At 39.2% G+C, this 26,824-nt stretch overlaps 3 protein-coding genes and 1 long non-coding RNA gene across 6 annotated transcripts; 2 read left to right on the top strand and 2 right to left on the bottom strand.

Moving 5' to 3' along the window:
- The first annotated feature begins 5,598 nt into the window (after nucleotides 1-5,598).
- LOC116261019 (uncharacterized) lies at nucleotides 5,599-7,345 on the top strand. 2 transcript variants are annotated; one of them, XR_004174224.2, is made up of 3 exons: nucleotides 5,744-6,040; nucleotides 6,132-6,254; nucleotides 6,520-7,345. It is a non-coding gene; the product is annotated as an uncharacterized LOC116261019 (long non-coding RNA). The 2 variants fall into 2 exon arrangements; XR_007574304.1 differs by lacking the exon at nucleotides 6,520-7,345 and having other exon boundaries at nucleotides 5,599-6,040; nucleotides 6,132-6,498.
- A 218-nt stretch (nucleotides 7,346-7,563) lies between these two features.
- On the bottom strand, nucleotides 7,564-16,015 carry LOC116260396 (uncharacterized protein At4g15970-like). Of its 2 annotated transcripts, XM_031638715.2 has the most exons (5): nucleotides 15,511-16,015; nucleotides 13,956-14,324; nucleotides 13,166-13,252; nucleotides 10,028-10,509; nucleotides 7,564-8,325 (listed from the first exon to the last, which is right to left on the bottom strand). In XM_031638715.2, the coding sequence occupies exons 1-5, from the start codon at nucleotides 15,913-15,915 to the stop codon at nucleotides 8,310-8,312; spliced, it is 1,359 nt and encodes a 452-aa protein (XP_031494575.1). In that variant the 5' UTR covers nucleotides 15,916-16,015; the 3' UTR covers nucleotides 7,564-8,309. The 2 variants fall into 2 exon arrangements, with proteins under 2 accessions (XP_031494575.1, XP_049935556.1); XM_050079599.1 differs by lacking the exon at nucleotides 13,166-13,252 and having other exon boundaries at nucleotides 15,511-16,012.
- A 2,450-nt stretch (nucleotides 16,016-18,465) lies between these two features.
- LOC116259989 (glutathione S-transferase F10-like) lies at nucleotides 18,466-21,126 on the top strand. The gene is made up of 3 exons (XM_031638037.1): nucleotides 18,466-18,689; nucleotides 20,029-20,080; nucleotides 20,494-21,126. The coding sequence occupies exons 1-3, from the start codon at nucleotides 18,543-18,545 to the stop codon at nucleotides 20,949-20,951; spliced, it is 657 nt and encodes a 218-aa protein (XP_031493897.1). The 5' UTR covers nucleotides 18,466-18,542; the 3' UTR covers nucleotides 20,952-21,126.
- A 1,536-nt stretch (nucleotides 21,127-22,662) lies between these two features.
- Nucleotides 22,663-26,622, bottom strand: LOC116260961 (phytoene synthase 2, chloroplastic-like). Its single transcript, XM_031639515.2, has 6 exons — nucleotides 25,704-26,622; nucleotides 25,561-25,611; nucleotides 24,799-24,971; nucleotides 24,020-24,255; nucleotides 23,652-23,844; nucleotides 22,663-22,968 (listed from the first exon to the last, which is right to left on the bottom strand). Exons 1-6 carry the CDS (start codon nucleotides 26,140-26,142, stop codon nucleotides 22,786-22,788), a joined length of 1,275 nt encoding a protein of 424 aa, XP_031495375.1. The 5' UTR covers nucleotides 26,143-26,622; the 3' UTR covers nucleotides 22,663-22,785.
- Nucleotides 26,623-26,824: the final 202 nt, after the last annotated feature.

Consider the following 26,824-nt stretch of genomic DNA (forward strand, 5'->3'; position numbering starts at 1 on the left):
TTGGTAGGCATTCAATACTCCAACCAAATTTTTGAACGATTATAAAAAAAACCTCGTAGATGTCATCTATATTATCTGTTAAATTAAAAAAAGATTTTAGCATCAAGTGATTGCAATGTATAAGAAAAAATTATAGGGGTGCAAAGTTTAGCAGGTTCAATTTTTTAATTTGTCAAAAACAAATGGCAGTTTGAAGTATGGTTCAGAGAATTCGCACTAACAAGTATATATATATATATATATATCTGAGAGATGTTTTTGAATCCCATGCAGAATGACAGCTTGCCATATCCTGTATACAGTCACATGTGATCAATAACAGTGTCAATTAGAATCCTTACAAAAATTTCAATTACTTTTCGGAACAGGTGAGAATCCCATGGATCTTAATTAGTTAATTAATGATACACATATGTGATAGCTAGGTTCGATATATATATGCACGCACACGGCTAAGCTACTAAATGTGCTTGAACGTTTTAACTGCCAGCTTTAGTTAATAGTATTCAGTAATTAATGTGGCTCTTACAATTAGTTACATTCAAGCTCAGTTACAAATTAACCTTGCATCTCATCTCTCACGTCACACATACAAGAAAAGAGAGAGGAGAGAGAGAGCGCGCCTGCGTATATCTGCATACAAGTGTTCGTGCACCTCGTATTAGAATTAAATTGTTGCAAGTCCCTGCGGAATTGCATAATGAAAGGTTTTAGAATTAAGTTGTCGTTATGAGCCCTTGTGGAGATATATTAATTAAATGATAAAGCCATACCCATGCAAACATATACCTTCCTGAATAGGTATATATACGTGAAATGTTTTTTTTGGCTGGAAATTTAATTTGTTTGACAGAAAAATGAGAAGCGTGTTCAGGATTCAGTGCATGAGTTTGCACAGGTGTATGTTTAACAAGCGGGGGAGAGGAGAGAAGAACAAGTGGGTGACTACTGCCACTCTCTTTCATTCCATATGCATGCATGGGTTTCAGAGTTGAAGCCGAAAAAACCACCTGGCTCTTCAGATTCATCAGCGACAGAGAAATCTCCGCCCGCCTAATGTATAGATCTGCTCCCTGGCCTTCAGCACCATGGCGGCAGCAGCCGTCCACCGACCGCCGGCCGCCAATATGAAATTTATTAGCAACAAAACTCACCATGCCAAGTGGGTGGTCCTTCTGGTGCAGAGGTGAGAGGCCGCTAAGTTCCAAAATAAGATTGGTAAAGAGTGTTTGATGAGAAAAACAGTGTCTTCTTGTAACACATAATGTTAGGACTCGTGTTCTGAAAATACCATATTTATCTTATGTACATATGTGTTCGAAGAACAATATGTACCAAAGACTTTGTAAGTGTCCCGATAGAACACAAGGCGTGTTTTTTTTTGGGCGGTGGAATATCCCAAGCATATATATATATATATATATGCCTTGAGATATTCGATCATTCCCTAGAAGAGCATACTTGATATACGTATGTGTGTGTGTGTCCTTCAATTTATTGGAGTCGTTAGCATCTTTGTTATATACACATATAGTATGACACTTGTAAAGGACATTCTCAGCTATGGCGAAAATTTTCATCCTTCTTTTTCTCCTGCGTTTTCTCTTACATTTTCTTTCAACTTTCGAAAATATTTTTAATATATATATATAATTGACCATTTTTGTCCGCAGACAGACAATTTGCTCGATCAATTTTCACTTTACGCTGTTGCCTTGGGAGTTTGCAGATGGGAAAATTTTCATTTTCACCCTTGGAAAACTAGCTGGGCATTTGACTAGGGCAGGCAGACATACACATACGGGCGCAATTAATAGGTATATAGAAGTACTACGTTCAATAAATTGAGCCTGTGTGTGTATGAATTCACATTCTGTCATCGAATGCATTTAAAAAGGTATAGAAGTACGTCCCACATTATTGCACGGCGTTTTTCTGTTGGACGGGAAAAAAAATATATATCTAAGCCCAGCTCCGATCAAGTGTACGGGTTTTGGTTTGAATCTTGCTTCCTTCTGTTGGTTTTACTGAATTAAGTGTCTTGGTAATTTTTATGAAGGGGACACGAATTATACATTCAAAATTTTGATGGAACAGAAATATCATTTTTCAAAACTTTTATATAAGATAAGTATTTTTTAAAAATATATGTGTATTAATTTAAAAAAATGGATGGGAGACCAGATCCCTTGCCGCCTTCTCCACTTGTAAGTGTGACTCACTTGTATACCAATAGGGCAAATTTACTTTGCCCAGCTGAGAGATGAAGAAGTCAAACAAGATTTAGGGTTTATGCCTGCAGATTCCTGGATGGGGAACATTTTAAAACCGCATCACGCCAATTAAGTTAGCCTTTGATCAACCATTAATCAACCAATCCCCTGAAGAGTGTATATACGTCGACGCAGGCCCCGTCTTTTTTTCAACTGTGAAGCCAACAGACCCCATTTAGGCAAAATTTTGTCTACTGTACCCTGTTCTGGCTAGTCGCAGAGTCATGTGTGGTCTTGTGTGTGCAATTGCCCACATGGACCCACAAATTGCTTATTTATGCAATGACGCCTTACAATCATTTCACTTATTAATTTACATTTATATTGTGCCCCTCAAAAATTTAAACTTAGATGCATTAGTGAACTTTGGTGAGAAATTTCTGGCTCCGCCGCTCTGGTTCCAACCCTCTATGCTGGACCCTGGCCGGTCTGCGATGTTGAGTAAAGATTCCATAATAAGCAAAATTGGTCCCAAACATCCTTGCTACTCAATGTAGGACCAATATGTGAAAATGGTTCTTCTGTTTGGAAACGAAATGCTGTTCTTGTTTCTGAGGGCACGTGCTTCCATAGCATTGGGCGCGATCAGATAATATCATGATAGACTGATCTGGCATATCTTTTCCCTGTGATTTTTGTTCAGCAACCATTGGATCACAACTATCCATTGTATGAAGAAAAACCTAATTTGTTCTAAATTCCAGCTTTGTATATATATTATCAACATGAAGGTAGATGACAGCTCAAACATTTGACTTGGCTCCCGCCTACTTCTTCATTGGAGCTCTTTAGAATTGGGCCCAGTTAAAACTGGTCTAAATCTGTGTTTCTCGGCATGCAGTAACAATCTAAAAGTCCAGTTAGCTATAATTCTATTAGGTGGGGTTTAAATTGGCCATTATGTTTGTTTAGCATTTGAACAATTGAGTTGTGAAACTGGAGCTCAAAGTCCGATGCGAAAGGATGTGTATTATTCTTTAAGAATAATGAAACGTGTTGTCACAAATGGAGAATCGACTTGGAGATAATATTTTATTGAAGATTTCAAAAACTCCGAGTCTTATATGTATCCATGTCTCCTATTTGTGATTCAAACTAATTAAGCTGGCTGCTGTGCCAAATGGAATCCGTTATACTAGTCTCTCGAGTCAGCTACACTGAGCTTAGCCTTCATAATTATTCAAACAACTAGTTTTGTGAAAAGGTTCCTAAGGATCCTTTCCCAAAAGGACCCCGTCAGTGATCGGTTTGATGAATTCTAATGCACCTCATAGCTAACCGCGATGTATGATTCCCAAAAAGGGCCATCAAAAAGATAGAATATATATAGCATTGGTGATTGGACTTGACTGAGTGAGAGAGAGTGTGTGTGTATGTGTGTGTGTCTATATATATATATACATGAAACTATTTTTAAGCTACCCTAGTACATGAAACGCTACATCCTAGCACTTAAAAATGTATATTCTCTCATTTTAAATCTTCAAGTTCCAAAAGTAAAACATGACTTCAGTATCAATTGTAATGACTTCGCCTGAAAGCTAATTCAAACATCTAGTTTAATGGTCCCCAACTCAAAGCATCTAATTGGCTTTCGTTCTACAGCTAATTGAAAAATTATCAAATAAATATAAGGTAGCATGAGACTTAGTATATAGTGTGATCAATGTTTCTTGGAATCACAAATATTATCAAATTATCCTCAATCAGGCAGTACTGTGGCAAACTTATGTCCAACCGATCATGGGCTTCTGCTGTTTGAGACCTACAGATATTGCAGCTTCTGTTGTAGTTTTTGGGGAATAGCCACATTGATAGGTGGAGTCTCTACGGGTCTGGTATATGCAAGGTCCTCCGCATAAGAAGTTGTAAATCTTAAAAGTTAGTCCTTGGATTCCATAAATCTTCCCTGCCAAAAACAGAAACTGGCAGAAATCATGTTGCCCACAAAAGGGTAGAGTACAATTTACCACTGGGGTAAGGTGGCCACAAGAGACACCAAGATAACCCTCAGCCGTCCTTTTTTCTCAGAACTGGCAGGAGCACGGGATGCCTTCCATGTGTTCTTCATCATAAAAATTAGTAATGTACAAAATCAGATATCTTGTAGAGTTATCAACCATAATTTATCAACTTTCGATCGAGCATAACTTTTGCGCCCATCTCCCTGTCAGTTCTTATCATGTGGTTCAATTAGGAGAACCTCGGATGCTGAAAGCTGATGGTCCTAGGCGTTTGGCTAGGCTGCTATTATTGCCTGGAAAAGGATCCTGGTCGTTCGTTTTTCTTCCTGGGGTGGTGGGCATCTGCATCAGATTGAGAAGATATGGAGATTGACCCATCTGCTTGAAAGGTGTTCTTCTTAAACAGGAGTTGGTTTCAAGAACACAATGTTCTTCTTATCAAACACCTTCAACAGGACTAGACCTCAAATAAATTTGTATAATGAAGAGGATCTTTTGTTGTAACAGTGGCCAGGGCCACCGCTCCTTAGCTAAAATCAAATCTGAGACTATTCCTGAGGGACCGCCCTTCTAAAAACACACAAACAGGAAGGGACTGTTTAATTGGAAATGGGGAGATCAGAAATTAGGTAACTCGTTCTGAAGAACTCTGTGGGCATCCCGCGGCTGGGTCTGTTTCTCTGGCGTGGGGCTGTATAGGTCAGACACTGTGTACATATATACCGGATCCAAGCTCTTGTGAGCTTCAGGCCGGAACAGAGAGCTCAGCAGGCTGAATTTCCAATGGCTGGGCCGGCTTTGCGTCCAGCAAATCCGACAGACTGGAGCTGCGTCAGAGGAACGCGCTATCTCTGCTGCGTGTCCCCATTGGCACGAGCAGATATCCTGTAACATGTGAATTCTGACCCTCAACATCATTTTGAGAATTGTTGTCTATTCTATTCTCTCCAAGCAACCCAAACTTTTAGATCCAGTCAAAGTAGCATATGCCACCCACAAAAATTGACATATATGTTGCATTTCTTTTTCCAATAAAAGATAATTAAGCCACTTAGAAATTAACCCAGCCATACTGATTTCACTTCTCATACTTCTGATGCCTCTCTATATAACAGCACAAAACTTGCAAGCACTCATTAGTTCTGCTCTGGACATGGCTACATTAGTATTTGAACTTCGTGACTCCATGCATTAGCACTGTAAACGTTGCTGGTATATACATGGGCAATGTTTTAAAATTGCCATACTTTCGAATCTCCAACCAGAACACATGATTCTTCAAGAAACAGAAGTACCATTACACCATCCTTCCAAGTAGGGGAACGAAACGATCGACTGGAAGAGAGCGAGCCAACACCATCCGTCCAAAAAAGGTTGTAAATGATGTGACATAGCATCAAGGCCAGGGAAAATATCATGCAGTAACCTGCCAGACCACACTTTCAGAAGCGCCTGTCCGCCTCACCTTTAGTTGGTCTCATCCAACCATTTCCAAATTCAAAAACTCGTATCATTAATGCGGAAAATGATGGCCGACTAAGCAACTTGGAAATGGTGGTGGAGATCGATCTCTTCCAAATAAATATGATTTAGCTTGTTAGGTCATCTGCTCACCACATAGGCTAGTTGGGTCATTGGTTTGTAATCGTACAAAAGCTAATCTGAATGTTCGGCCACAAGGACGAAGGTTCTGGTACATTGGTTTAACTAGCAATCCCACGACAGCAGAAATCCACCTTGGATTGCGATGAAGCTCTTTGGCAAATATGTAACGACCCGGCAGATAGTGGTCGCTGCATCAGGGTAATTTCTCTTCTCAAACACTTCATGTTTTAAGAGTAGAGAAAAGTAGTGCATCATGAGAAGATGTTTGTCACCTTCATTGGTTATACAGGCTTTTGTTCTTGGGGTCGACCACATATGATGTCCACAGAGCCATCAAAAACAACGAGACGCCTCCTTCCAAAGAACAGATCCAAGCTCTGGAAGATTATTTAAGATCCATCCGTCGATCCTCGTAAGTAACCTGCCTTCTGCTCCTCCAAAAACCGTAATCAGACACTACGCATGGTTGAAGCCCAAGTGAGGGATGCATCATGCATGTAGAGTCCTTTGTCATCTCATTTTGTTCCATCGAATCGTCTGACGATCTATCACTTTGGCTGGAGAGCTAAATATTCTATTGATTTATTTTGTAAATCATGTAGTTTTAACAGGTTCTTTCTAAATTGGAATAGAATAGCAAATAGATATTATGATCTTATTCTGGGTATTTTGTGAAGGATTTTATAAAGAGGAAAGTACAAGAACGATTTCAAAAGCAGGATTTCTCATCTCCAAACTATTTGGTTCGCTCCTTTCTACATGATCTTGACAAGCACTAGGGGGCAGGACCTGAGGTTGGAGGAACTGTTGCAAGTATCGGTTTCTATATCGTATATAAACGCTGCATGATACGCAGTATCGGCCAATAAGCGACGGCCTGTAACGAGCTATGTCGGCGGCAATGAGTTAAGAAAGAAACTAAAAAACCCTTGGATCTTTTTGTTTTCCCCTGATTTGTTGTGCATCGAGACGGGTCAAGGGGCAGAGTATTAAAAAAAAGTGGGTTTAAGCGTCGAAGATGATGTTATACGCGAGTCCCGTGTGGATCATCAAGAGACCAGCATAAGCAAAATGAAGTCAAATGAATGAAGGCGCTTGCAATAAGTTCTTTAGAAGTTTCTCTCATCTACTCTGAAACCTCAAAAGTCCTGTATATTTTTCGACCTTTCATTAAAAAAGGGTTTTTTGAAGAAACCTGATTTCACTTGTTCTGGGAAATGCGGCGAAGTAGAAAGACCCTTCCATGCGTCATGGAATCATCCTACACCGGTTGTTTCGTAACCCTCTTTTGCACGTGACCTTCTATTTGGTCCACAGTGTATTCATAAATCCAAAAGATGGAGGTTTCATTGGGGTATTGGCTATGTCGCTTTTGGTGGCACATCCGATCATGAGAAACAATGTATTTTTTAGATGGCAGGCTTATGATTTCCATGTTTTGCTTTTTAATCTCTGGGTTGAAGCTACAGTAATTGCAAAGGTTTTTGGCATCCTGACATCTTATTTACAGATTTAGGTAACAGGTCTACATTTGACTTGCAGTATGGTTTGACATTCAGTTCTCTTCGATGTGTCCCATTTAATTGAACTCTCTCTCTCTCTCTCTCTCTCTCTCTCTCTCTCTAAGCCACCAACAACCAAGATGGTAAAATGTTTTTGGGGAATTCATGCTTGACTAATAAGTTAGATCGGATAATCCGAACACATGATGAAGCAATACAGAACCATGCATCATATTGGCATTAGCTTTATTTAATAAGCATCCACAGGATCAACACCAATTTTTTACAGCATCAATTGCTATTTGGAGAAATTCGACCATCAACAACTGTACAACTCACCCACAAGGGGCACAAAATTTACAGCATTAAACACTTCAGAGAAAAACTGCTTATCAACAATTGGGTAACTCATTCCCACGAGACTCCGTTTCTCTGATTTATGGCGTCTCCTTTGGCCTCTGGACACAGAATATCCATGATTTGAGACCCACATAAAGTGCATCTTGCTAGAAGATCGAAGCTGGTACTCCCTGTCGCACAAATCTCAAGGGCCTGACAATGTTCAATTGGTGATGAGGGTGTTTCTTTGGCCTTGCCCAAAAATTGGGAGAGAAAATCTATCACCCATACCAGCAAGTTAGAAATTCATTGAGTAAACTTTCTAATTTGGCTCTGCAGAAACATCAAAACCTAAGTGTAAGATACAGGGCTGTTGGTCAAAACTTCTACTCTCCCTTCTCATAGGCAGCCAGGCGTGAATACAATTGTTCTCTTAAAGGGGGAAAAAATTTTGATAGTAGCAGGACTACAGCACCAAGCAGCCACAAGTCATTCTCATCCAGTAATCAATTTAAGCCCTTACCAGTACAATGAAGAGAGAGAATAGAAGTACGCACAGCGCAAAAATATCAATGCATGACTGCTTTTCAAGTGTAAAGTGATATTTTCAGATATTAAATCTGACCTTATTCTGAAGGCAAACTGCAAGAGGAAAAAACAGAAGATTAAGAAGAGAAGAAACATACCGATCAAGTTGATAAGCTAGAGAAGCACATACAACACAAAATTAACAGATATATAGACAGCACAATACTGCTAATTATAGCATACATATGGTTGAAGTTCACCAAATTGATGTTCTCTTGAACTGAGTTCATACAAAAAACAATGCTACTTATGGGCATCCAAGAAAAGTGGGGAAGAAAATGGAATTCACAGTTGCAAGGCAGTCAAAGGCAAAAGCAAAAAAGTATAAATCGTGTGAGGTATATCATACATAAACAAAGAAATAGGATTAGAATATCAAAACGTCTCCAAACATATTTATCTAAAAGTTATTAAGAGCCAGTACTCGAACATCAAGGAATAAAATAGTCATAATAATTTTGTACTTCAATTGCTATTTGAATTTAATTATGTGATGCAGAATTAATCCCAATAGAATAACTAAAAGTATATCAACCATCATATCAAGGAATAAATATTATGCACCAGCTATCAAGTATAACTGCATACTAATTTTCCTAGCCATACCACATTTTTGCCCATTTCCTGTTTCTTTGGAACAAGAAGAAGCTCCTCATCATTTTATAACTTTTTTTCTATTAACCCTCCGCATTTTTAAATTTTCGAATTTTCCTGAGAAAAAAAATTAAAAGAAGGTTCATGAAAAACCATGCAGAGATATTGCCAAGAACAATATTTGAGAGTATAATACAAACTGATTGAACAATTTCACCAGGTCAACATATTTGATCTGACAAACTGGTTGCAACATCATTGACGTCTGAAGACATACCTAAAGCAGCATCAATACGAAACATTTGATTTTCAGAAGAGAAAAATGTTTTCCGTTGCTAACTTGAGGTCTCAAATAGGTTTTAATTTGTCTTATTTCTCATTCCAGCAAAGGTCAAAAGTTGTAATAAAGTAATTTAATGCAAGTAAATCCAAAATAACCTCTATAACATTCACAACATCTGCCCGAATTGAGTTATAAATTAATCATTTTGGCATGAGTTTGCAACTTGAGTGACCATCTCATCATCAAAATGGCAAGTATGATGGTTCATCTTTTCAAGAAAACAGGGAAAGAAATGGTTAGTGCTGCAGATTGCTTTCTCGAGGACTGGGCCAACTAAATCTGCGATTAAGTGAAAACATGTTTCTTTATGTTTCCAAGAGCATCCCTCAAATATTGCATGACAAAACATGCCTTCAGATATCCATTGAGACTGCTGAACAATGTAAACATATGGAAAGAACCTGAAGAAGGTAACTCAGGATAAATTAAAATTTCCTCAACATTAACAAAGTATTTCTACAAATCAAAGATTGATACATCAAATGGCTATCACGAGCCAAAAAGTGCACCTCAATTGGCAATCAAAAGCAAAAAGTGCACCTAAACAAAAAAGAAAATTAGTGACTAAAAATCCTCATGTTTATACTGAGCCGGAAGCATCAAACAATTTTAAATTCAAAAGAAGTTACAAAAGCTTGTAAAGACCATAGGTTATTGTTAAGAAAATGGTGACCCTGTTTATCTTGTTTTTTGTTTAACAAAACAAATAGTAAATTGAGTAGCAAAATATTTCCAACCAGATTGTCAAATACAAACCACGATTAAAAATGTGCCCAAATGATTATGTCAAAGCTGCACAAAAAGGAAATCAGCCGGTACCTGCAATTTTGTGGAACCCTCCATGACGATAACTGGAGTCTTTTCTCCCTTGGTGGCAAAGACATGAATTTTCTCCAGTCCTCCAACATTATTCTCATATCATGCAGCTTGCTACTAAGGCCAACACAACAGTTTGCATGCATTGTGCACACTTTGTTGAAATCCTTGCTTGGCTCACAAAGACCACCAAAGAATGCAGTGTTCAAAAATCTAATACGTAATCCTATTTCCGTAACAAATGAGTCATATTTAATATAATTAAGCACATCTTGATCATGATGCCCTGGGTAAAGCTCTCTTGATGAATACCAGAACTCATAAAATGCTATTGTTCTGTTGTTGGACCTTACATAAGCAAACCCCCCATTAGGCCTATTTTCAAAATCAAGTGAACTGCCAAGAAAGTGATCACAAGCTATCTGAAAATCAGCGTTCAGGTAAAAGCGTGGAAATGGATTGCGAAGCCATAGTATGTCAGCGTCCTGCATTAACAGTCAATAGAAACAAGAAAACCTGATAAAGAAGCAAGTATTTGAATAAAGCACATCTATTATTGATAAAAAAAGAAAAGGTTTTCCCACAATTTGCTTCAATTAACAAAATTACAGAAGCAACCTGCAAAATATGAAGTAAAGGAAGATGAACATGGAGAAGAAGATAGAAAGGAAATAGGCAGGCGAACAAAGAGCAACCAACAGATGGTCTAATCTTCATAGACAAACAAGACTTTTCATGACCCAAATTAGCGTTCAACTATTAAGGCATCCTGAAAGTATAAATTACAAGGAGCACCACACTAGAAATGCCAGGATTCAACATAAAAGTTGCAATCGTCTTGAATGACCAAATGTATGTCCTTATAGTGTCCCTTCTTTAACTTCTACTTCATCTCTAAACATGTAAAACTTGTCCTTAAGAAATGAACCAGGCTCAAGTGTTATTTTTGAAAAATAAAAGTGAGCGATAAAGTAGCTGGACGACATGGGAATAAAGGTATCATTTCAAAAATTTTGCCTAGACAGGATATCCCTTATTTGCAAGATGGAACACCTGTTGATATGGTATTCAATCCATTAGGAATACCTTCGCAAATGAATGTGGGACAGATGTTTGAATGCTCTTTGAGCTTTTAAAGAAATAAAGTTCCTTCACATTCTTCATATTCAAGTCTTCCTCCTGCAAGATGGTATTCTACATGGATATGTTGAGACTTGCAGTAAAAGAGAGAGTACAACACTAGAAAAGAGCACTTTTTACTGTGAAAACTTGTGCATCTACAATTTTTTTGTTCAAAGTTGTGTGAACATATAAATTTAAGAACTTGGACAAGTGAGGTGGTACTTTTGCATGTCTAGGTGTTAAAATAAACCACTTAATAAGTTGATCACAGAAAAAACACATAATAAAATGTGTGTTTATTTTCTCAGATGTATTAACTTGTAGGGAAAAGAGACATAGAAATTGATATTGCAAATCATCAGCATGCTAGTTTTTGGATACCTTTATTTTGGTAAGTCAAAATCCACCACAAACAAACTATTGATAAAGAAACTTACTAACTCAAAAGTCTACAAAAGGAGATCCTCATCTTAAATAGAGAAGTCAAGAACTTACAATTTCGTGCAATCAACTCAGCAAATACAACTGTACATATATGCCACCTTACAACTTCTCAACCATAAGAACAGATATATAACTCAAAGAGATAATTATATATACACTACCTTGACATACATACGAACATGCTTTTTTTTTTCTTTAGGAAAGTATTGAGTATACAGTAAGCCTCCGAACCTAAAGACAGCATAGCACATGGCAGCTTTTTGTTATGTTTTGGCTAGGTACTCATCCAAGTGGGTTAGTCACACAGGCAAGTTGTTGAGCAGAAAGCTTTATTGCAAAGAGGTCCAAAGCACATTGAGACTGCTTAAGGCTGAGGCTCTTCCATTTTTTCTACCTATACTTTTTACAATTAATGTTCCCATATGCCATTTGAGGGTCCAATAATTTAATACAGTTGTATGCAATGTACAGTATCATACCATATCACATGATACGGCATCTGATACAATACAGACCTGGTAGAGTAAAGGAGGTTTGAACTTTGAACTTCCTTTTTCAATTTCGGGCTTTTAAAGCCCCTCATACCCAACCGTAAGGAGAAAGACACTGTTTGGGAGCCCATTTTTCGCATGGGGGTACCAACTATGTGATCAAAGTAGAGGCCCTTGACATTTTTCACCATCAAAGTTAATAAAATTTTGAATTTTACTGTAGATTTTTTCTGAGCAAATACAAATTAGATGACCATCAAACAATTTTTTTATTAATATTTGATTGACTTTGACAATGTGGATTTGCTGTGAGATTTTAATGATTTGCATTTTGCACAGCATCAGTTAGACATGCCAAAATGCAGTTTAGCATTTGGCATCTACAAAGTAGACTCCATATGTTTAAGTTGAATCTGATTTTCGGACAAGATGGTAGTCCGTGTTCTGTATTGCAATGCGTTAACATGAAAAAGGTAACTTGATCTGCATAAAAGTGATTCATGGAACAGTTCACTGAGGAAGTGATGAAAAGGATACAGTATACACTAGTCGTCTCTAATTCTGAAGATGAGGATGTTGCACTACTAGCAACAGTTATATAACCAATATACTGGAGAAACTTAGTAGAGGAGAAGTACTCAGTAGAATAAAAGAAACTGGTAGCAGAACAACTTAATTTTGGATAAATATTTTTTCTTATCTTGATTAGATAAGGGGCTTTGTTATTAGGAACTAATGAAATTTTTACTCTTAGGCTTACGTTTTAAGACCTCTAAGTCGACTTAATGGATGCATTTTAATAAATATATTTCCAGTAAATTAGTGTTCACGTTTGTCATGTTACTTTTTAATGTGACTTTTGTTTATGCAATGATGTTTTTTATAGGAAATGTTTCCTGATTTTTTTAGTTATTTCTGTTACATATCTAATTATTTGTCTAACCAATAAACAGTAAGCCATGCACTTTACAAAACTGGCTTAGCTATGTAAAGCCTTTGAAGTCACAATTTTTTTCCTTCTCTTTACAAATGTTATACTTGTGATATGGCACATTGCACTCTAGTGCAACATCTTTGAAAATACCTTCTGATTGGGCAGCTTCCATGTTGGACTAGCGAGCATGCCCAGCTGCCTACTGCAGGTTGCCTTCTGGTAAGATGCCTCCTCTATCTGCACTCAAACCGACAAACCAAATTTGTCATCTGGCTACTCGAGGACCAAGGTTGCTTGGTCATGTCTTGGTTGTGCATGACGTTCAAGTGCCAAACCAAGTCAATATGGCTGCATTGACCATGGCCACCCAGCCATTAGCAAAGGGTCCTTAGCCAGCGAGTAATACCAGCTTCTAGGCTGATGTCAGTCTACCTGAAAAGCCAACTCACTAGAACCATGAAAAGTGTATTCTCCAAATACTTGTCTGTGCACCCTTGGCATAGCTCCAATGGCACAGCAAAGAGTTTGCATTAGTTGACTTTGGCGTATCTCAAAAATAAGAACTGACATCAATCTGGGTGCGTAAATGCTTTCACAGAAAATGGGAGTAGCTGAATAAAAGATCAACACCTAACAAGACGAGGATGATATTTGCTAAGAATATACCACATAAGCTTTGTACTTTGTTGTATTTGGAGACGACTCATCGATATCATCACAAAAGCAGAATTTGGATGTATCTCACTGTCAAGGAAGTTATGAAAGACAAGGCTCTCCATAGCCCATTAAACCTTCAGTTTTGTGTGTGCAGTTTGCCTCACAAAGCTTAAGAAGCAAGTATAGGGACCTACAGTTGTACATATTCATTGAAACAGATCCAAAAATAAAGATGGACAACCACATGCATGAGAAGTAACAAAATGAAAAATGTAAGACATACCGTGAAAACAAAATTATAGCCCATTACAAGCACCGATCTTAGAAAATCAATTCTCCTCCACATCATCTTCAAGTAATCGTGACTCATAAAGAACTTCTCTCCACCAGAAAAATCAATTCCTTCAGTGACCAGGGGAAGGCAATGGATGTGGATAGACAAGCACCTGGCAAATGCATTACTATCCAATGCAATAACCACCAAATGGTCCAGAAGTTTGTGAGTGTTTACTCCATTATGGAAACTCTCAAGAAAAAGTTCAAAAACAGAACCTGGAACAGCCCATGCTTCACTTAAAGTGGTCAATATAACTGTTTTGTCCTTCGTAGCAGCCTTTCCGAAAACACTTCTGATCCTCGCATCCTCATGATCCTGAGAAAGGTAACGTCATGAAGTTGCAAAAGATTTTCTATCGGCTAGTTGAATTATAACCTCTTTTGCCTAACTACCATAAAATAAGTATATTGTGCTGCTAAATTTGTGCACTATGTTTTTGTATGAACATTTATATGTACTTATTTTTGTTGTCGCTTCAAAGGGCAAACTCTTCATAGGAAATTATATTAGAAAAAGAAAAGGAAGAAACCAGGATTATATGTGCAACTTATTCTTTTCACCATTGGGATCTATAACTCCCATCTTCTCCACCACCCCACCCATCCCCCACCCCCGGCACGAAAAAAATAAATATTCTTGTTTATAAGAAAAGCAGAAAAGAGGATTTGGTTCTGGAACCATGAAAGGAGAACCCAAGCAGTATATAGCCCAATGACAGTTTCAAGGGGTCGGGAATTTTAGTACATGCAATTGCAAACTACTGCTACATCTATTACCAAGCTCCGAAGAACCAGAAAAAAGCAAGAAACTGGACGAACCAAACAGAAGTTAATGAGAACAGAAGAATCCAAGTACTTCTACCACTGAACATGTTAAAAACAGTAATCTGTTCTTCCATCAGAACATGAGCAAAAGGCTCTTATCAGTCCCAGCAGTTGTAACATAAATGAACAGCTCCATAAAATAAAATAGACGGACAACTATAGATAAACACACTGAATTAAATATCTTTTTCCAACTATTGATCAACAGTTTTTTTCTTTGCATGGTGAAAAGGAACGAATTATGTCTGCAACCTAGGTGGTAACTTGCATGAGATTATTCTTATGGTGCATTAGTACTAAACATAAATGAAGGGACTACCGGTAAAGAAGAACACAGACGGTTCTGGAACTCAAAGGAGAACTTATTAAAGGTACAAAAACGTCATCCAGGAAATTTAGATTACAAATGGGAATGGACAGAGATATACATGCTCCAGCAAGGTAGTACCCAAAAATTAAAAAAAAATCAAAATACAAAGAAAAAAACCGACCAAACAAATCGAAAAACTGAGTACTTTCTGAAGAAGTAAGCCACAATTGGCAAAACAACCAGATTTCACTAAGGTGCAATGACAGTGCCCATGTTTAGCAACGCAAGATCAATAAGACAACCTCCCAGAAAAATAATCAGAGACTCCACAAAGAGAAAAAAACAAGACGGAGGAGAAGACGCTCACCGGGCCGAAGCTCTCGAAGGAGAGGCCAGAAACATTTTCCTTCATCTCGATACCGAACTTCCCCAACAATCCTCCGGCAGCAGGGCGCGGAGAGAACTCAATAGGGCCTGACACGAGGTAGACCAAGAGGCACAACAAGGAGGTGAGCGCCAGGAGGAGGAAAGCGGGAACGACCGAGTGGAGCCGTCGAGGAACGGTCCGCGGGGTGCGGTCGGCGGATTCATCCATCAGGAGTCGTCCGAAAGAGGAGGACGAAAGAGAAGGCGGGCGAGAAGGTCGCTTCATCATCTCCGCCACTTTATAATTCAGGTAGAGTGGGGCTAGTGGTGCAAAGATCGAGAAGCCCGTGCCCTCTTCCTCTGCTTCTTCGTTTTCGTCTTCCTCCTCGCCCTCCTTCCCCCGCATGCTTCCGAATGTCCCGTGAGAGAAACGTCACCGATACACGCCGATCAAGCACGGACATGTGAGTTCCCTGGAAAATTTTTTCACCCCTCTGGCTTGCTTGAAAACATTTTTGCGAAAATATATTTCCAAAATCACCTTCAACCGTCAAAAAATTTTATCAAAAAATTTTATCTACGTTTTGACGAAATGAAAAAAATTTTAAAAATTTGAAATTTCTTTCCTCCACTACACTGTTTTTCCAGCGTAACAAACGCTCCCTAAATGTCAATAGCTCCGCCATGGTAAATTTAATTTTATCACTTGGGAATGTGTATTCGAGTCCGGCACTCGACGACACCTATATCATTTATGTAAGTGTCGAGAAACGAAAATTTCAAGTGCATTTAAGGTAATATTATCGAAGTATCATCTGCACTTTTGGCGCACTATTCCATCTATTGCGAGTCGGTGCTGACATTTATTTGGACGTATTTCGAAATACGTTTTCAGGCTTTCTTTGGCCCTAATTTGCGTAAAGTAGTACTTCACAATCTTACGAAGATTACTTTGCATGTTTACTCAATCGGTTCGTGCGCGGCATTCCATGTATTTACGGCTTTAATGTTTTTTAATCTGCCTGTTTTACGAAATTTATAAGCATCAAAATTTTACCACCGTGACTTTTAATGCATATACAAATACTAAAGAAAAAAGGAAAAAAGAGAGCTAGCTGGTCTCGGCTTCTAGATCTAAGGATTTGTGTAATGGAAGAAGGAATCGGAGCGGACCTTTCTGTAGTCGCTATTTGTTTCTTGTGTGGGAGGTCCAACTTCCAAGGTCTATTACTTGAAATTGAAATTAACTAATGGTTGGCACAGCGGATAGGACAGAGGCTGGTAGACGGCCATTATTCGTTTCAAACTTTCGTGGTGTTAAGCCATCTATTTCATATGGCCGAAAAGGGCCGACATCCATATGCAAGTTGAATAAGGAAACTGTTAGCTGGACCCGAGCAATAGACGTTATGGTGTTCAAAACAGTCACTTATCATGACAGGGCTAGCCCTCTTGAAAAACCTTGTTTTTAATGATTGGATGTGGGTAAATTTGGGTCTCATTATATGTATCAGCCCCACTAGACCGAGTCACTGCCCCAAAGCCAATTGAAAACTTATTGCCGCTATATTTAGTGTTTCATAGACAAAAATTTCTGATTCCACTCCTAGGTCATGATCATAAATGTCATAGAAAGGCACCCTATGAACACAAAGAATTTCATCCTATAATTGTTTTGGTGGAACTCGGGAACAATCGTCACACAAAAGTGCATAAGTTTAGATCCCAATCAAATCGGCCCAAGTTGGAGACATCTTTATAAATTGAAACTTTTGAGATCTAAAAACCAAATTAAGACTTAAATTTTGCCTAACATAGAGGGCCGGAAAAACAAATTAGAACGGAACTTGATGCACCTGAAAACACCACACCCGTTCTTCTCAACCATTCACATCCCTATATGCAAGTTTCTCGTTGTTTTCTACAAGTATTCAGAATTTGATCACAAATCTCAATCTTGAAGCCCCGATACGAGAACGGAATCAAGATAATATTGTTGCATATATATATATATATATACCAAGCCATGGGAAGACCCTTTCTCATGAAGAAGAAGCCTTTTGCCAGGCCATCACCTCTTTATTGTGGAGGGTTCTGATTTGCTTTCACTTACCATGCATGAGAAAGGCGACACAAACCATCTTTAATCTGGAAAGTAAGATGTGAAACAAAAGAACACCTCCCTCTCTAAATTAATCTCTTCCGTCCATCCATTGCAACCTTGCACCTCATAAATAAGTTGTCCTCATTTTTGGAAGCCCAGATGCTCTAGTTGGGTACCTGAACTGTGAACTGCCATGTGGTCATGCGGTAAGTATAATGAAAGCACTATAGTTGGCAAACTTGTGACTCAGACTTAGATCGATCAAGTCACCAAGTTAATGTGTTGACTTGTCGACTCGATCAGCTTTTAAAATAATCATAATGTAAATAGTCAGGGCTGAGTCAGGGTGAGTTAAAGGGTGAGTTGGACCAAACCGGTGAGTGAAGCGTGAGTTGGACCAAACCAAAAGTAAGTAAGAGGTGAGATGAGCCAACCTTGTCTCGTGGTTGGTTTTTTTAGCAATTCAAGTTAACTTGAATGACAGTTTACCGAGTATGGAAAACACCATATTATTGATAAGTTACAGGAAACCCATTTATCAAGTGCCCGTCACCCTCCTCGACCCGGTTTCATCATATATAGGAACCAATCTAAATTTAGATTGGCTGGATGGTCTTATTAAAATGGGTTTTGTAGCCGTACTTAATTAATGCGAATATCGTGGGAGAGTATTTATTTATTTATTTATTTTATTTAAATTGACTTTTAGTATGTTCTGCTTCTCCCCCACCATAATTTGACTCACAACCACCGGTTTGCTAAGAGCACGTGACAACCCCCATGACTTGGACTGGAGCTTCTCCACCTCACCTCACCTCCCCTCACATGCACAGCATATATGGCCTCAAGGGTGGCGCGGCACCTCACCACAGTCGCCGGAGCTCACTCTCCCAAGTGTGAGATTTCGCCGGAAAGGGCCGGTCGAGAGAATGGTGGTGAAGGTGTATGGGCCAGCTAGGGCGGCCTGCCCCCAGAGGGTCATGGCCTGCCTCCTCGAGAAAGGCATTGAGTTCGAGATTGTGAGCGTCGACCTCGACTCGGGAGAGCAGAAGAAGCCAGATTTTCTGGCTCTCCAGGTTAACCATTTTTTCTATTAGGAACTTTTCTGTGTTTGCTCTTTTTTTTTCTTTTTTTTTTTGGCTGTGAATAGTTGTGGTTCCTTTCAACCTCAAGGGCGTTATTGCTAGCTAAAACCTCAAGGCCATTTTGATTTGAGAGATACAAGCGTCAACTTTCTACTTAAGTCAAAATAAGGATATATATATATATATAACGGTATACGATTTTTGAAGCTCATACTTTTTGTTTAATTTTGAAATAGCCATGTGTGAGCCGGTCTGCCTAGTAAATGTTGCTTAGGATTTCAAGTTTGTTGCTGCAGTTTATGCATGGTCACTGCTTACATGTTTTGAAGCAGATGACTTTTTTTTTTTTTTTTACTTTAATTTTCATGATTTTGCAAGTGCTCGACTTAACATAATTAACGGGGAGAGGTGAAAGTTCCATCATCCACGGTTTGATTCTTACGAGCATTAGCTCTTGTATTGCAAATGGTGGCAAACATGATACTCTAATTGACGAGTGTATTTTTTATCTATCATATCCATAATCAGTTTGAGTTTTAGATTGGAGGGACAGAAAAGGGGCGTAGTTTCTACTTCTTATGAATCCTCTCTTAGTGATTTTGCAAATGAAGCAGGTTACATGTTTGCAGGGGTAAAGCCAAGAAGGGCCGGCATGGGCCCTGCCCTCCCCACTCCACTCCATCCCTTGAAAAAAAAAATAAAAAATTTTACATATAGATTTTAAAAGTTTTTATTTATCTTATATAAAAATTTTGAAAAATGATATTTCGATTCCTGTCAAAATTTTAAAACTATAATTGGGCTCTTTTAATGAAAATTTTCTAGTACTGTCCCTACATGCTTGACCCCTGACATGACCCGGAGCCTTTTATGGCTGCCGCACCTTCCTGTCAAACTTTTGAAACTATAATTTGGTCTCTCTCACAAAAAATTTCTAGTTTCAGTTCTTAAATATTTGAGGCCTCACATAACCCATAGCCTTTCATGGCTGCGGCGCCTTCCTGGTTGGTCTTTAAAATCCATTGAGGGATTTGGCAGGAAAATTTATGGTTCAAAGTTTTGCACTGGTGGAGTCGGGACCGGGTGCCCCACCTAAAAAGTTTTTTGTCATATATACAATGAACAAAGGCCAATTGCACCATCAAAATTTACCTTCCCTAAGAACGAATGTGAGATTTACTTTCTTCCTTTGTATATCAGACGGTAAGCTACCCCTTTTGCTATGGAAGAAAAAGAAAATTACCAGCCTCCCATTAACTTCAATGTGCACATTAAACTTGCTTATGTTGTTAATTAAGTGTATAACGTTCTCTTCTCTGTGCTTGTCTAGCCTTTTGGACAGGTTCCAGTGGTTGAGGAGGAAGAAGGCTTCAGGCTTTTCGGTACAACCCATTCTCTTTCCTTCTTTAATTGCTAAAAAACAGTGAAAAGGTCCGGCTCAGCCATGTCCGGTTTGATTTGGCTAGTTCCAGCAGCATCTGTCCCTTTGTTGCACGATCCAGACTTCACATCATATCCAAAACTGGATCCGCAAACCCTTTTTTTTTTTTCTTTCTCCTGTTCTTTAGACATGCCAAGTTCTTGAAACATGGAGGTGTGTAAATGGATCGAGTTGGACTGAATCTTTCGCCGAACTCAAGTTTGGATTAGCCACAGTTGGATTTGATACCTTTTAATATCGTTCAGATTGAAATCTAAATTGGATCTGACAGTATATATTCCTATCTCTGATAGTGCATGTGTTTGCAAAGTGACGGATGAGCCTAATTTCAGTCTGACCCCGTTTGTTCCTCAGAGTCAAGGGCAATCATAAGATACTATGCAACCAAGCACGCTGACCAAGGAACAGAGCTGCTGGGGAGCACACTCAAGGAGCAGGCCCTAGTGAACCAATGGCTCGAAGTAGAAGCACACAACTACAATGAGCCACTCTTCGCCATTGTCCTCCAACTGCTAGTCTTCCCATCCATGGGCCTCCCCACTGATCCCGCAGTGGTCAAAGCAAACGAGGCTCGGCTCAGTCAAGTGCTTGACGTGTACGACCAGCACCTGGCCAAGAACAAGTACCTGGCCGGGCAATTCTTCAGCATGGCAGATCTCAGCCACCTCCCTGGCACCCAGCACTTGGTCACCACCTTGGGCATGAGCCATCTTGTGAAGGAAAGGCAGCACGTCAATGCATGGTGGGAGGACATCTCTAGCAGGCCCGCCTGGAAGAAGGTTCTACAGCTTGTGCCCAAGCCACCTGAGTGACAACAACCGCTGCCAATGTTGGATTTGCAGTTGTGTAATTGCTTGAGATGTAGTTTGCAATACATATTGTCCATCCGTATAATTCTTAGAGCTTACTGTGTTTTGTGCCGCTTCTGGGTTTTCTTACCTATTTGTGAATGAAAAAAGGCATTAGCCTTTACCTATTTTCTTAGCACATGAATGAATGTGTAAAATTGTTACGGTTTGAAGATGTGGGTTTCTTGCTCAGGGTGCGAAGGAACATGATACTTATTACTGTTAAGAGTGGATTTTGAATGAACAGGCTAGATTTGATTGGTTATCTTACCTGAATTCATGTTTAAAGATAACTCTGGTGTGTGACTGGATAAAAGTTCTGAAGCTTCAAGACAAAACCCATTCAGTTTTCTTCTTCGCATATCTGAAGATGGATGTCTGCTGATGTCAGGCAGTAGCAAACCATGCCAGAGCAGGCCCTATTCAAGCGAGACTTGGCGATTAATGTCAACAGTTGAAGAAAAATTGAAGGATTATTGCCCATACAACTGGAATTCAGAGAGGATGCAAGACTTCAATTCTGTCTGATCATAGTGAAATGTTTGATTGAGGTATGGTGGGGGCTTCAATTCTACCACTTTCATCTCTAAACAGCAGTCATTCGTCACGCACTGTGAACTTCAACTCCCCACAGATGGAAGTCATAGTCATGGGCATCAATTCTATTTCTCTGATATCTAATGACTATTACTCTCATCCCTCATGTACGATGAACTTCAACTCCCTGCACAGAGTAAGTGAGGGTCGAAGCTTCAATTCTTTTCGCATGAAATGAAGAGTCAGGGTTGGGGCATGTATCAAAAGATTTCTTTATTCAAATGAACTGACACGTTGTGTTGATTCATTCCCAATGGTGCAATACCCAAAATTGATGCATTCTGGCTATTGCTTGCATTTTCTGTACTGTGTTTTGCATCCATCGAAGATGTGGTGTGTTCAGATTACGCTAGAAATGCGTAAGGTCTATATTCAGAAAATCTAAGCACGTTAAGTTCCGCACTGGAAATTCGAAACCATATCCTTACCAATTAAAATACCTGGATCCTACCTCTTCTTGGTTCCAGGATACGTAAAACGTTTTCTTTTGAGGGACTCCATTGCATTTTTTTCTGTCTTGTTGCATTAGTTGCACTAGATCTGATTTTAGTCCGTTTTTTGTTATGTATTTAGCTGATATAAGCCTCACCGCTTTTTACCCGAAATATTCCCTTTGAAGCAAATGAATGGTATAATATGAAAAATCTTTCAGTTTATACTAGCCAGATAATGCTTATGTATTTTACTGATTAGGCTAGGTCAAAGCAAAAGTGTCTAATGCTGAATATAATAGGTCACATGCAATTGATTTTCGGCTTTAAAATTCTTACACATGTATTCGTTCTGAATTTAGTTAATAGGTCACATGCAATTGATTTTCTGCTTTAAAATTCTTACACATGTATTCGTTCTGAATTTAGTCTGGTTTCTCATCCCGTGGTCATTTTTATGTAATATAACACGGCAGGGATTGAAAGAGTGGAAAACTCAACTAGGGAAATTACAAGATCACACAATTCTGAACGTGCATCAGTACCAGTGAATTCGTGAACAATAACTAAGTTTTCATGGGGATCTTAGATGCTTTTCAAATGACAAAGGTTGAATTACTAGGTATAATCACACTTATTCCTTGATCCCAAAGACCAACAAGTCATTTCTTTTAGAAAGCCAAGAATTTCTTAATAAGAATTTTGTACATACCCAGTCAAAAATTGATTCGTTGCTTTCTTAGCTTACAGAGATGGCAAATACAGTAACTTTACATGTACACTTTTCCTAGACTTAAATGCTTTGAAGGGCCGCCCATGGCCCTAACATAAGCAAGGGGCAAAGATAATAACTTCCTTGACTTCTTCACATATGCTCTCTTTGTGAAGTTGTCATAGTCGTTAGCTTCAATCGAGTCAAGTATCTGCCTGTATAAAAGCAAAGAAGCCCATACCTGCAAACCAGTGCAACATCAAATTATGAGTTAGATAAGCAAACAGAAATGAGTTAAGCGAGCAAGCAGATAGATGAAATTGACAGTTTTCACTTTTAATCATGCAAATGTGGTATAAGATTACACCAAACAAAGTGTGATAGAGCATGACTAATTTAGTCTCATATCTTTCACAATATTTCATTTGACAGTGTCAGAGGTGGGTCATATTTGATAATAGTTGAGTTCAGTAGTGGAGTCCCACTGTGAGGCTCATTTTTGAACAGACCGTTGAACGCATGAACAGTATGTTTGATACATGACCTACATGTCAGTGCATTACAGACCTTATGCTTATGTCTAAAGAGCGCCACATGAACAGTATACATGATGCATGACCACTAAAACTCAAATACAAAAGTCACTAAATCATGAAGAATTAACATCAAAGACAGAGAGCATGGAATCCCTAACTGGGAAAAGATAATTAAGCCTCAGACACTCACGTGAGGCAGTAAACTGAAACTGAAGAAAGTTGACTTGTTTTATAAAATGACAAACAATCAAGACAATATCATTGGAATTACTGTAACGAAATCCAACCATATGGAAAAAATTCTAATGTTTCAACTAGGAGCAGAAAATATTATGTATTCTCCTCTAGCAATTTCACATAAACTTACAGTCTAAGACCCTGATCTTACCGGCCATCTGCTAGCAGGGCTAAGCTCTGAAACTCCTTGCTCAGCTTCAGCAAAGAACTTCCTAGCTCTTTGGATCTGTTGTTTCATGAAGATCCTCCATTTATCTGTTACTTTTCCTTCAAATATATCTTCATCTGACAGTCCTGCTTGTGCTAGTTCATCCTGAGGGAGATAAATTCTTCCACGTCTTGCACTGGACAATAGTAGAACAAAGGAAGAAGCTCAGAAAATTAGAATAGCTACAGCAGAATAGCTACACTTAATTCAACTCAGAAGATGGATGGTACTGAGATCACTCTCAAATAAGGCCCTAATCAGTCCAAATGTTCTGACACTAAATTGTATGCAATCAGGCATTCTAAACTTACTCTTCTCCAACATCTCTAAGTATATTTGTGAGCTGATTTGCAATCCCAAGTGCTAATGCAGCACTATATACTTTCTCTGTTGGCATCTGTGAGTCAGTATCGATGCCCATCACAGGGACACTCATCAGACCTACAGTTCCAGCAACATAGTAGCAGTACAGATAGAGTTCATCAAAATTCATGTATCTTGACTTTCTTAGGTCCATCCTCATTCCTTCAATCATGTCCTTGAACGGCTGAAAGACAAAACAGCAGATAAATTACTCAAGTGCAACAAAACCAAGCCGGACAACTGGTGGACTTCTAATATTGGCCTAGAGCACTAGTCCCAGCACTAGATTGTCAGCGATATTGCAGTTTTATGACAATTACATCTATGTGAACACAGGAGAGATGGTTCAGGAAGCATTCACTGATACCTAATTAATACGAGTAGTTGATAATGCATGGAAAAGATTTGGACGTTAATTGTGATGAGAATGCTAAGAAACCCCAACAAATAATCATTTATCACCAAAAAAACAGGTTATGATGAGGTAGTGGAATGTGAGATATCAGGAGGCATTGTAAACAATCAACTGAAGAGACTGGTAACTGTGAATTTATTATGAAAATGAACCATCAGGAAGATAATGAGATTGGAACCACTGCAAGGTTTGACTGAACCAATGATAGCAGAAAGGGCAACCCAACTACAGATGTGAAATCTAACTCCTCTCTTTAGAAAATCTTGAAAGCCCCTTATTTCTGAAAGAGGGAGCCAAGGAAACAAACTTTACCTGGACGTCAACAGGAAATTTGGAAACTGTATCAGCCAAAGCCGCATCGAGCATATCATAGGGACGTCCTTCAAAGAGATCATTGAGCCTTCCTCCCCATCTATCTAAGGCTGTTGGTGTTACATGTGCAGCATTTGGCCCATCTACAAGCTCATCTGTTCTCCTGCACCACACTGCAAATGGCCTTTGGATGAGCAACACCGGTGAATGCTGAGAGAATCTAAATTCTAAAATCAAGCAGGTGGTCGTTATGATTTCACACGTGCAATTTTGGATCGAATGAAGGAGATGAAAGTTACAAAAACCTGGTGAAGAAAAGGAAGAAATTTAAGAAGCCCATAAACTCAGTAGCAGGAAAGTATTGGGTTGGTCTGTTTGTCCAAGCATATGTGAAAACGCACTGTTTTCTGAGGTGTCCACAATCAGATTCCTTGGAAAGCGTAATATATGAATGCAGTTCACTAACAGCGAATTACTTAAGATACCCAACCCGAAGCAAGAGATATGATGTTTCAAATGATCAAGGATGGAGCGCGTTATCTTACCTTGCACAAATATGATGCTTCGCTCCATCTTATAACGTATGTCTATGACAACAAATGTTCTTTTTTTCGAAATTGATTCATGAAAAGAGTGGCTGTGCTTCGATGTTAAGTTTGCAGACCATTTAATTGACTGGGTGGGACCAATTAACGGAAAACATCAGTATCATCATCTTATAGAGCTTTGGCGCAAGTGAAATAATAGAACTAAAATGGTTACCATAGATTGCCCAGATAGCCCTTCTTCTCTCTGGAGTCATCAACAACGTTCCTGAATTTAGAATTCCAGTCAATTTTGTGACCAAAGAATCTTCCAACAGTAATTAAGACATTGATTTAAGAAGGGGACAAGGAAAAACTAACCCAGGTAAAACGTCTTGGCGTACTCTGCACAGATTTCCCCACAACGCTCATAGGCTTCATCCAACAGATCCAAATTTCCATCAACAATCCGTTCTTGCCTGGATTCCGTCACTCTTTCGGGCCTCACCTTCTCTTTCACTAAGGAAGCCTGCCTAAGGACCACATCAGCTATTCTCTTCTCTGAAGAAAGTGCCATTTTCTCTGCCGGGTTCACAACCAAACTCGATAAAACTCGGAAGCTTCCATGGTTTCCAGTCTTAAGAGAAAGGGACTCGAAGAAGAACTTCAATGCGGACTTCCTTTGGTTGAACCCTCCAATAAAATTTGAACTCCAAGACCCATGAAGGGACTTAGAGTTCTCCTGCCTTCTGCCCTCCGATGACCTGAGGATGCTGGAAATCTCAGTGGGTGAAGCAACCCAGAGTGAAGCCACAGGCATTCTGGTAGTTTCTTGATCCCAAGATCCTACTCTTGCTCCTTTCAAAGGACTTTACTCTGATTGCATAAAAAGCAAAAGTTTAAGAAGCTCCCACACTAGAAAAGACCCCTCTCAGTGGACTACAAATGGAGAGCTCAGCAGAGCAAGCCAGAAACTCAGGAAAACAAGCGTCCTCAACTCGTTTGGCTTCTGCCAGGAAGTTGGAGAACCCGTATTTCAAGACAATAAGAAGAGGTGTGTCAACAAGCAGGAGCCAGAACTTCAACGATAAGCAGAGTTTAGGAATCACCAACTTGGTCCCGAATATGCGTTTGTGCGGTAGGCATGTGTTCTCTCCTTATAAAAACGAGCGCCACTTATGTGAACCACACCCTTTGTTCATCGAATCGATCAGAGAATTCTGTGGTCGAAACTCTGGATAGTCTGCGACTGTCTTATTGTGCTGCACTTTTTCTTTCATTTTTCATTGCTAGAAATTCTGGGGAGAGAGAAGATCACATCGTCTCCATGGTTGAGGGGATTACGGTGTATCCACGATTGCGTATGAGAATCTGCCACGTCCAATAAAGCATCCAGTGTTCGTGGTCTGCTTATCTTCAGTGTCCAACACTGACCGGGCCCCTCCAAAAAGCAATTTTGTCGTCCCCTTCGGCCGTTGGGACGACCGTGGACCGCCGTCCTC

This window comes from Nymphaea colorata, chromosome 9, assembly GCF_008831285.2.
Source record: "Nymphaea colorata isolate Beijing-Zhang1983 chromosome 9, ASM883128v2, whole genome shotgun sequence".
Taxonomy (NCBI): domain Eukaryota; kingdom Viridiplantae; phylum Streptophyta; class Magnoliopsida; order Nymphaeales; family Nymphaeaceae; genus Nymphaea; species Nymphaea colorata.

What these genes read in the sequence shown, in the direction of transcription:
- LOC116260396 (XM_031638715.2), bottom strand. Translation starts at nt 15,915, where the DNA reads ATGCGGGGGAAGGAGGGCGAGGAGGAAGACGAAAACGAAGAAGCAGAG. An exon ending in GCTATAATTTTGTTTTCACG is followed by an intron (nt 13,253 to 13,955) that starts GTATGTCTTACA and finishes GTTTGAGTGCAG; the next exon opens with ATAGAGGAGGCATCTTACCA. An exon ending in GGAAGCTGCCCAATCAGAAG is followed by an intron (nt 10,510 to 13,165) that starts GTATTTTCAAAG and finishes CTGTTAATGCAG; the next exon opens with GACGCTGACATACTATGGCT.
- LOC116259989 (XM_031638037.1), top strand. Translation starts at nt 18,543, where the DNA reads ATGGTGGTGAAGGTGTATGGGCCAGCTAGGGCGGCCTGCCCCCAGAGG. An exon ending in CAGATTTTCTGGCTCTCCAG is followed by an intron (nt 18,690 to 20,028) that starts GTTAACCATTTT and finishes GTGCTTGTCTAG; the next exon opens with CCTTTTGGACAGGTTCCAGT. An exon ending in AGAAGGCTTCAGGCTTTTCG is followed by an intron (nt 20,081 to 20,493) that starts GTACAACCCATT and finishes TTTGTTCCTCAG; the next exon opens with AGTCAAGGGCAATCATAAGA.
- LOC116260961 (XM_031639515.2), bottom strand. Translation starts at nt 26,142, where the DNA reads ATGCCTGTGGCTTCACTCTGGGTTGCTTCACCCACTGAGATTTCCAGC. An exon ending in AATTTCCTGTTGACGTCCAG is followed by an intron (nt 24,256 to 24,798) that starts GTAAAGTTTGTT and finishes TTTGTCTTTCAG; the next exon opens with CCGTTCAAGGACATGATTGA. An exon ending in CTTAGAGATGTTGGAGAAGA is followed by an intron (nt 23,845 to 24,019) that starts GTAAGTTTAGAA and finishes ACTATTGTCCAG; the next exon opens with TGCAAGACGTGGAAGAATTT.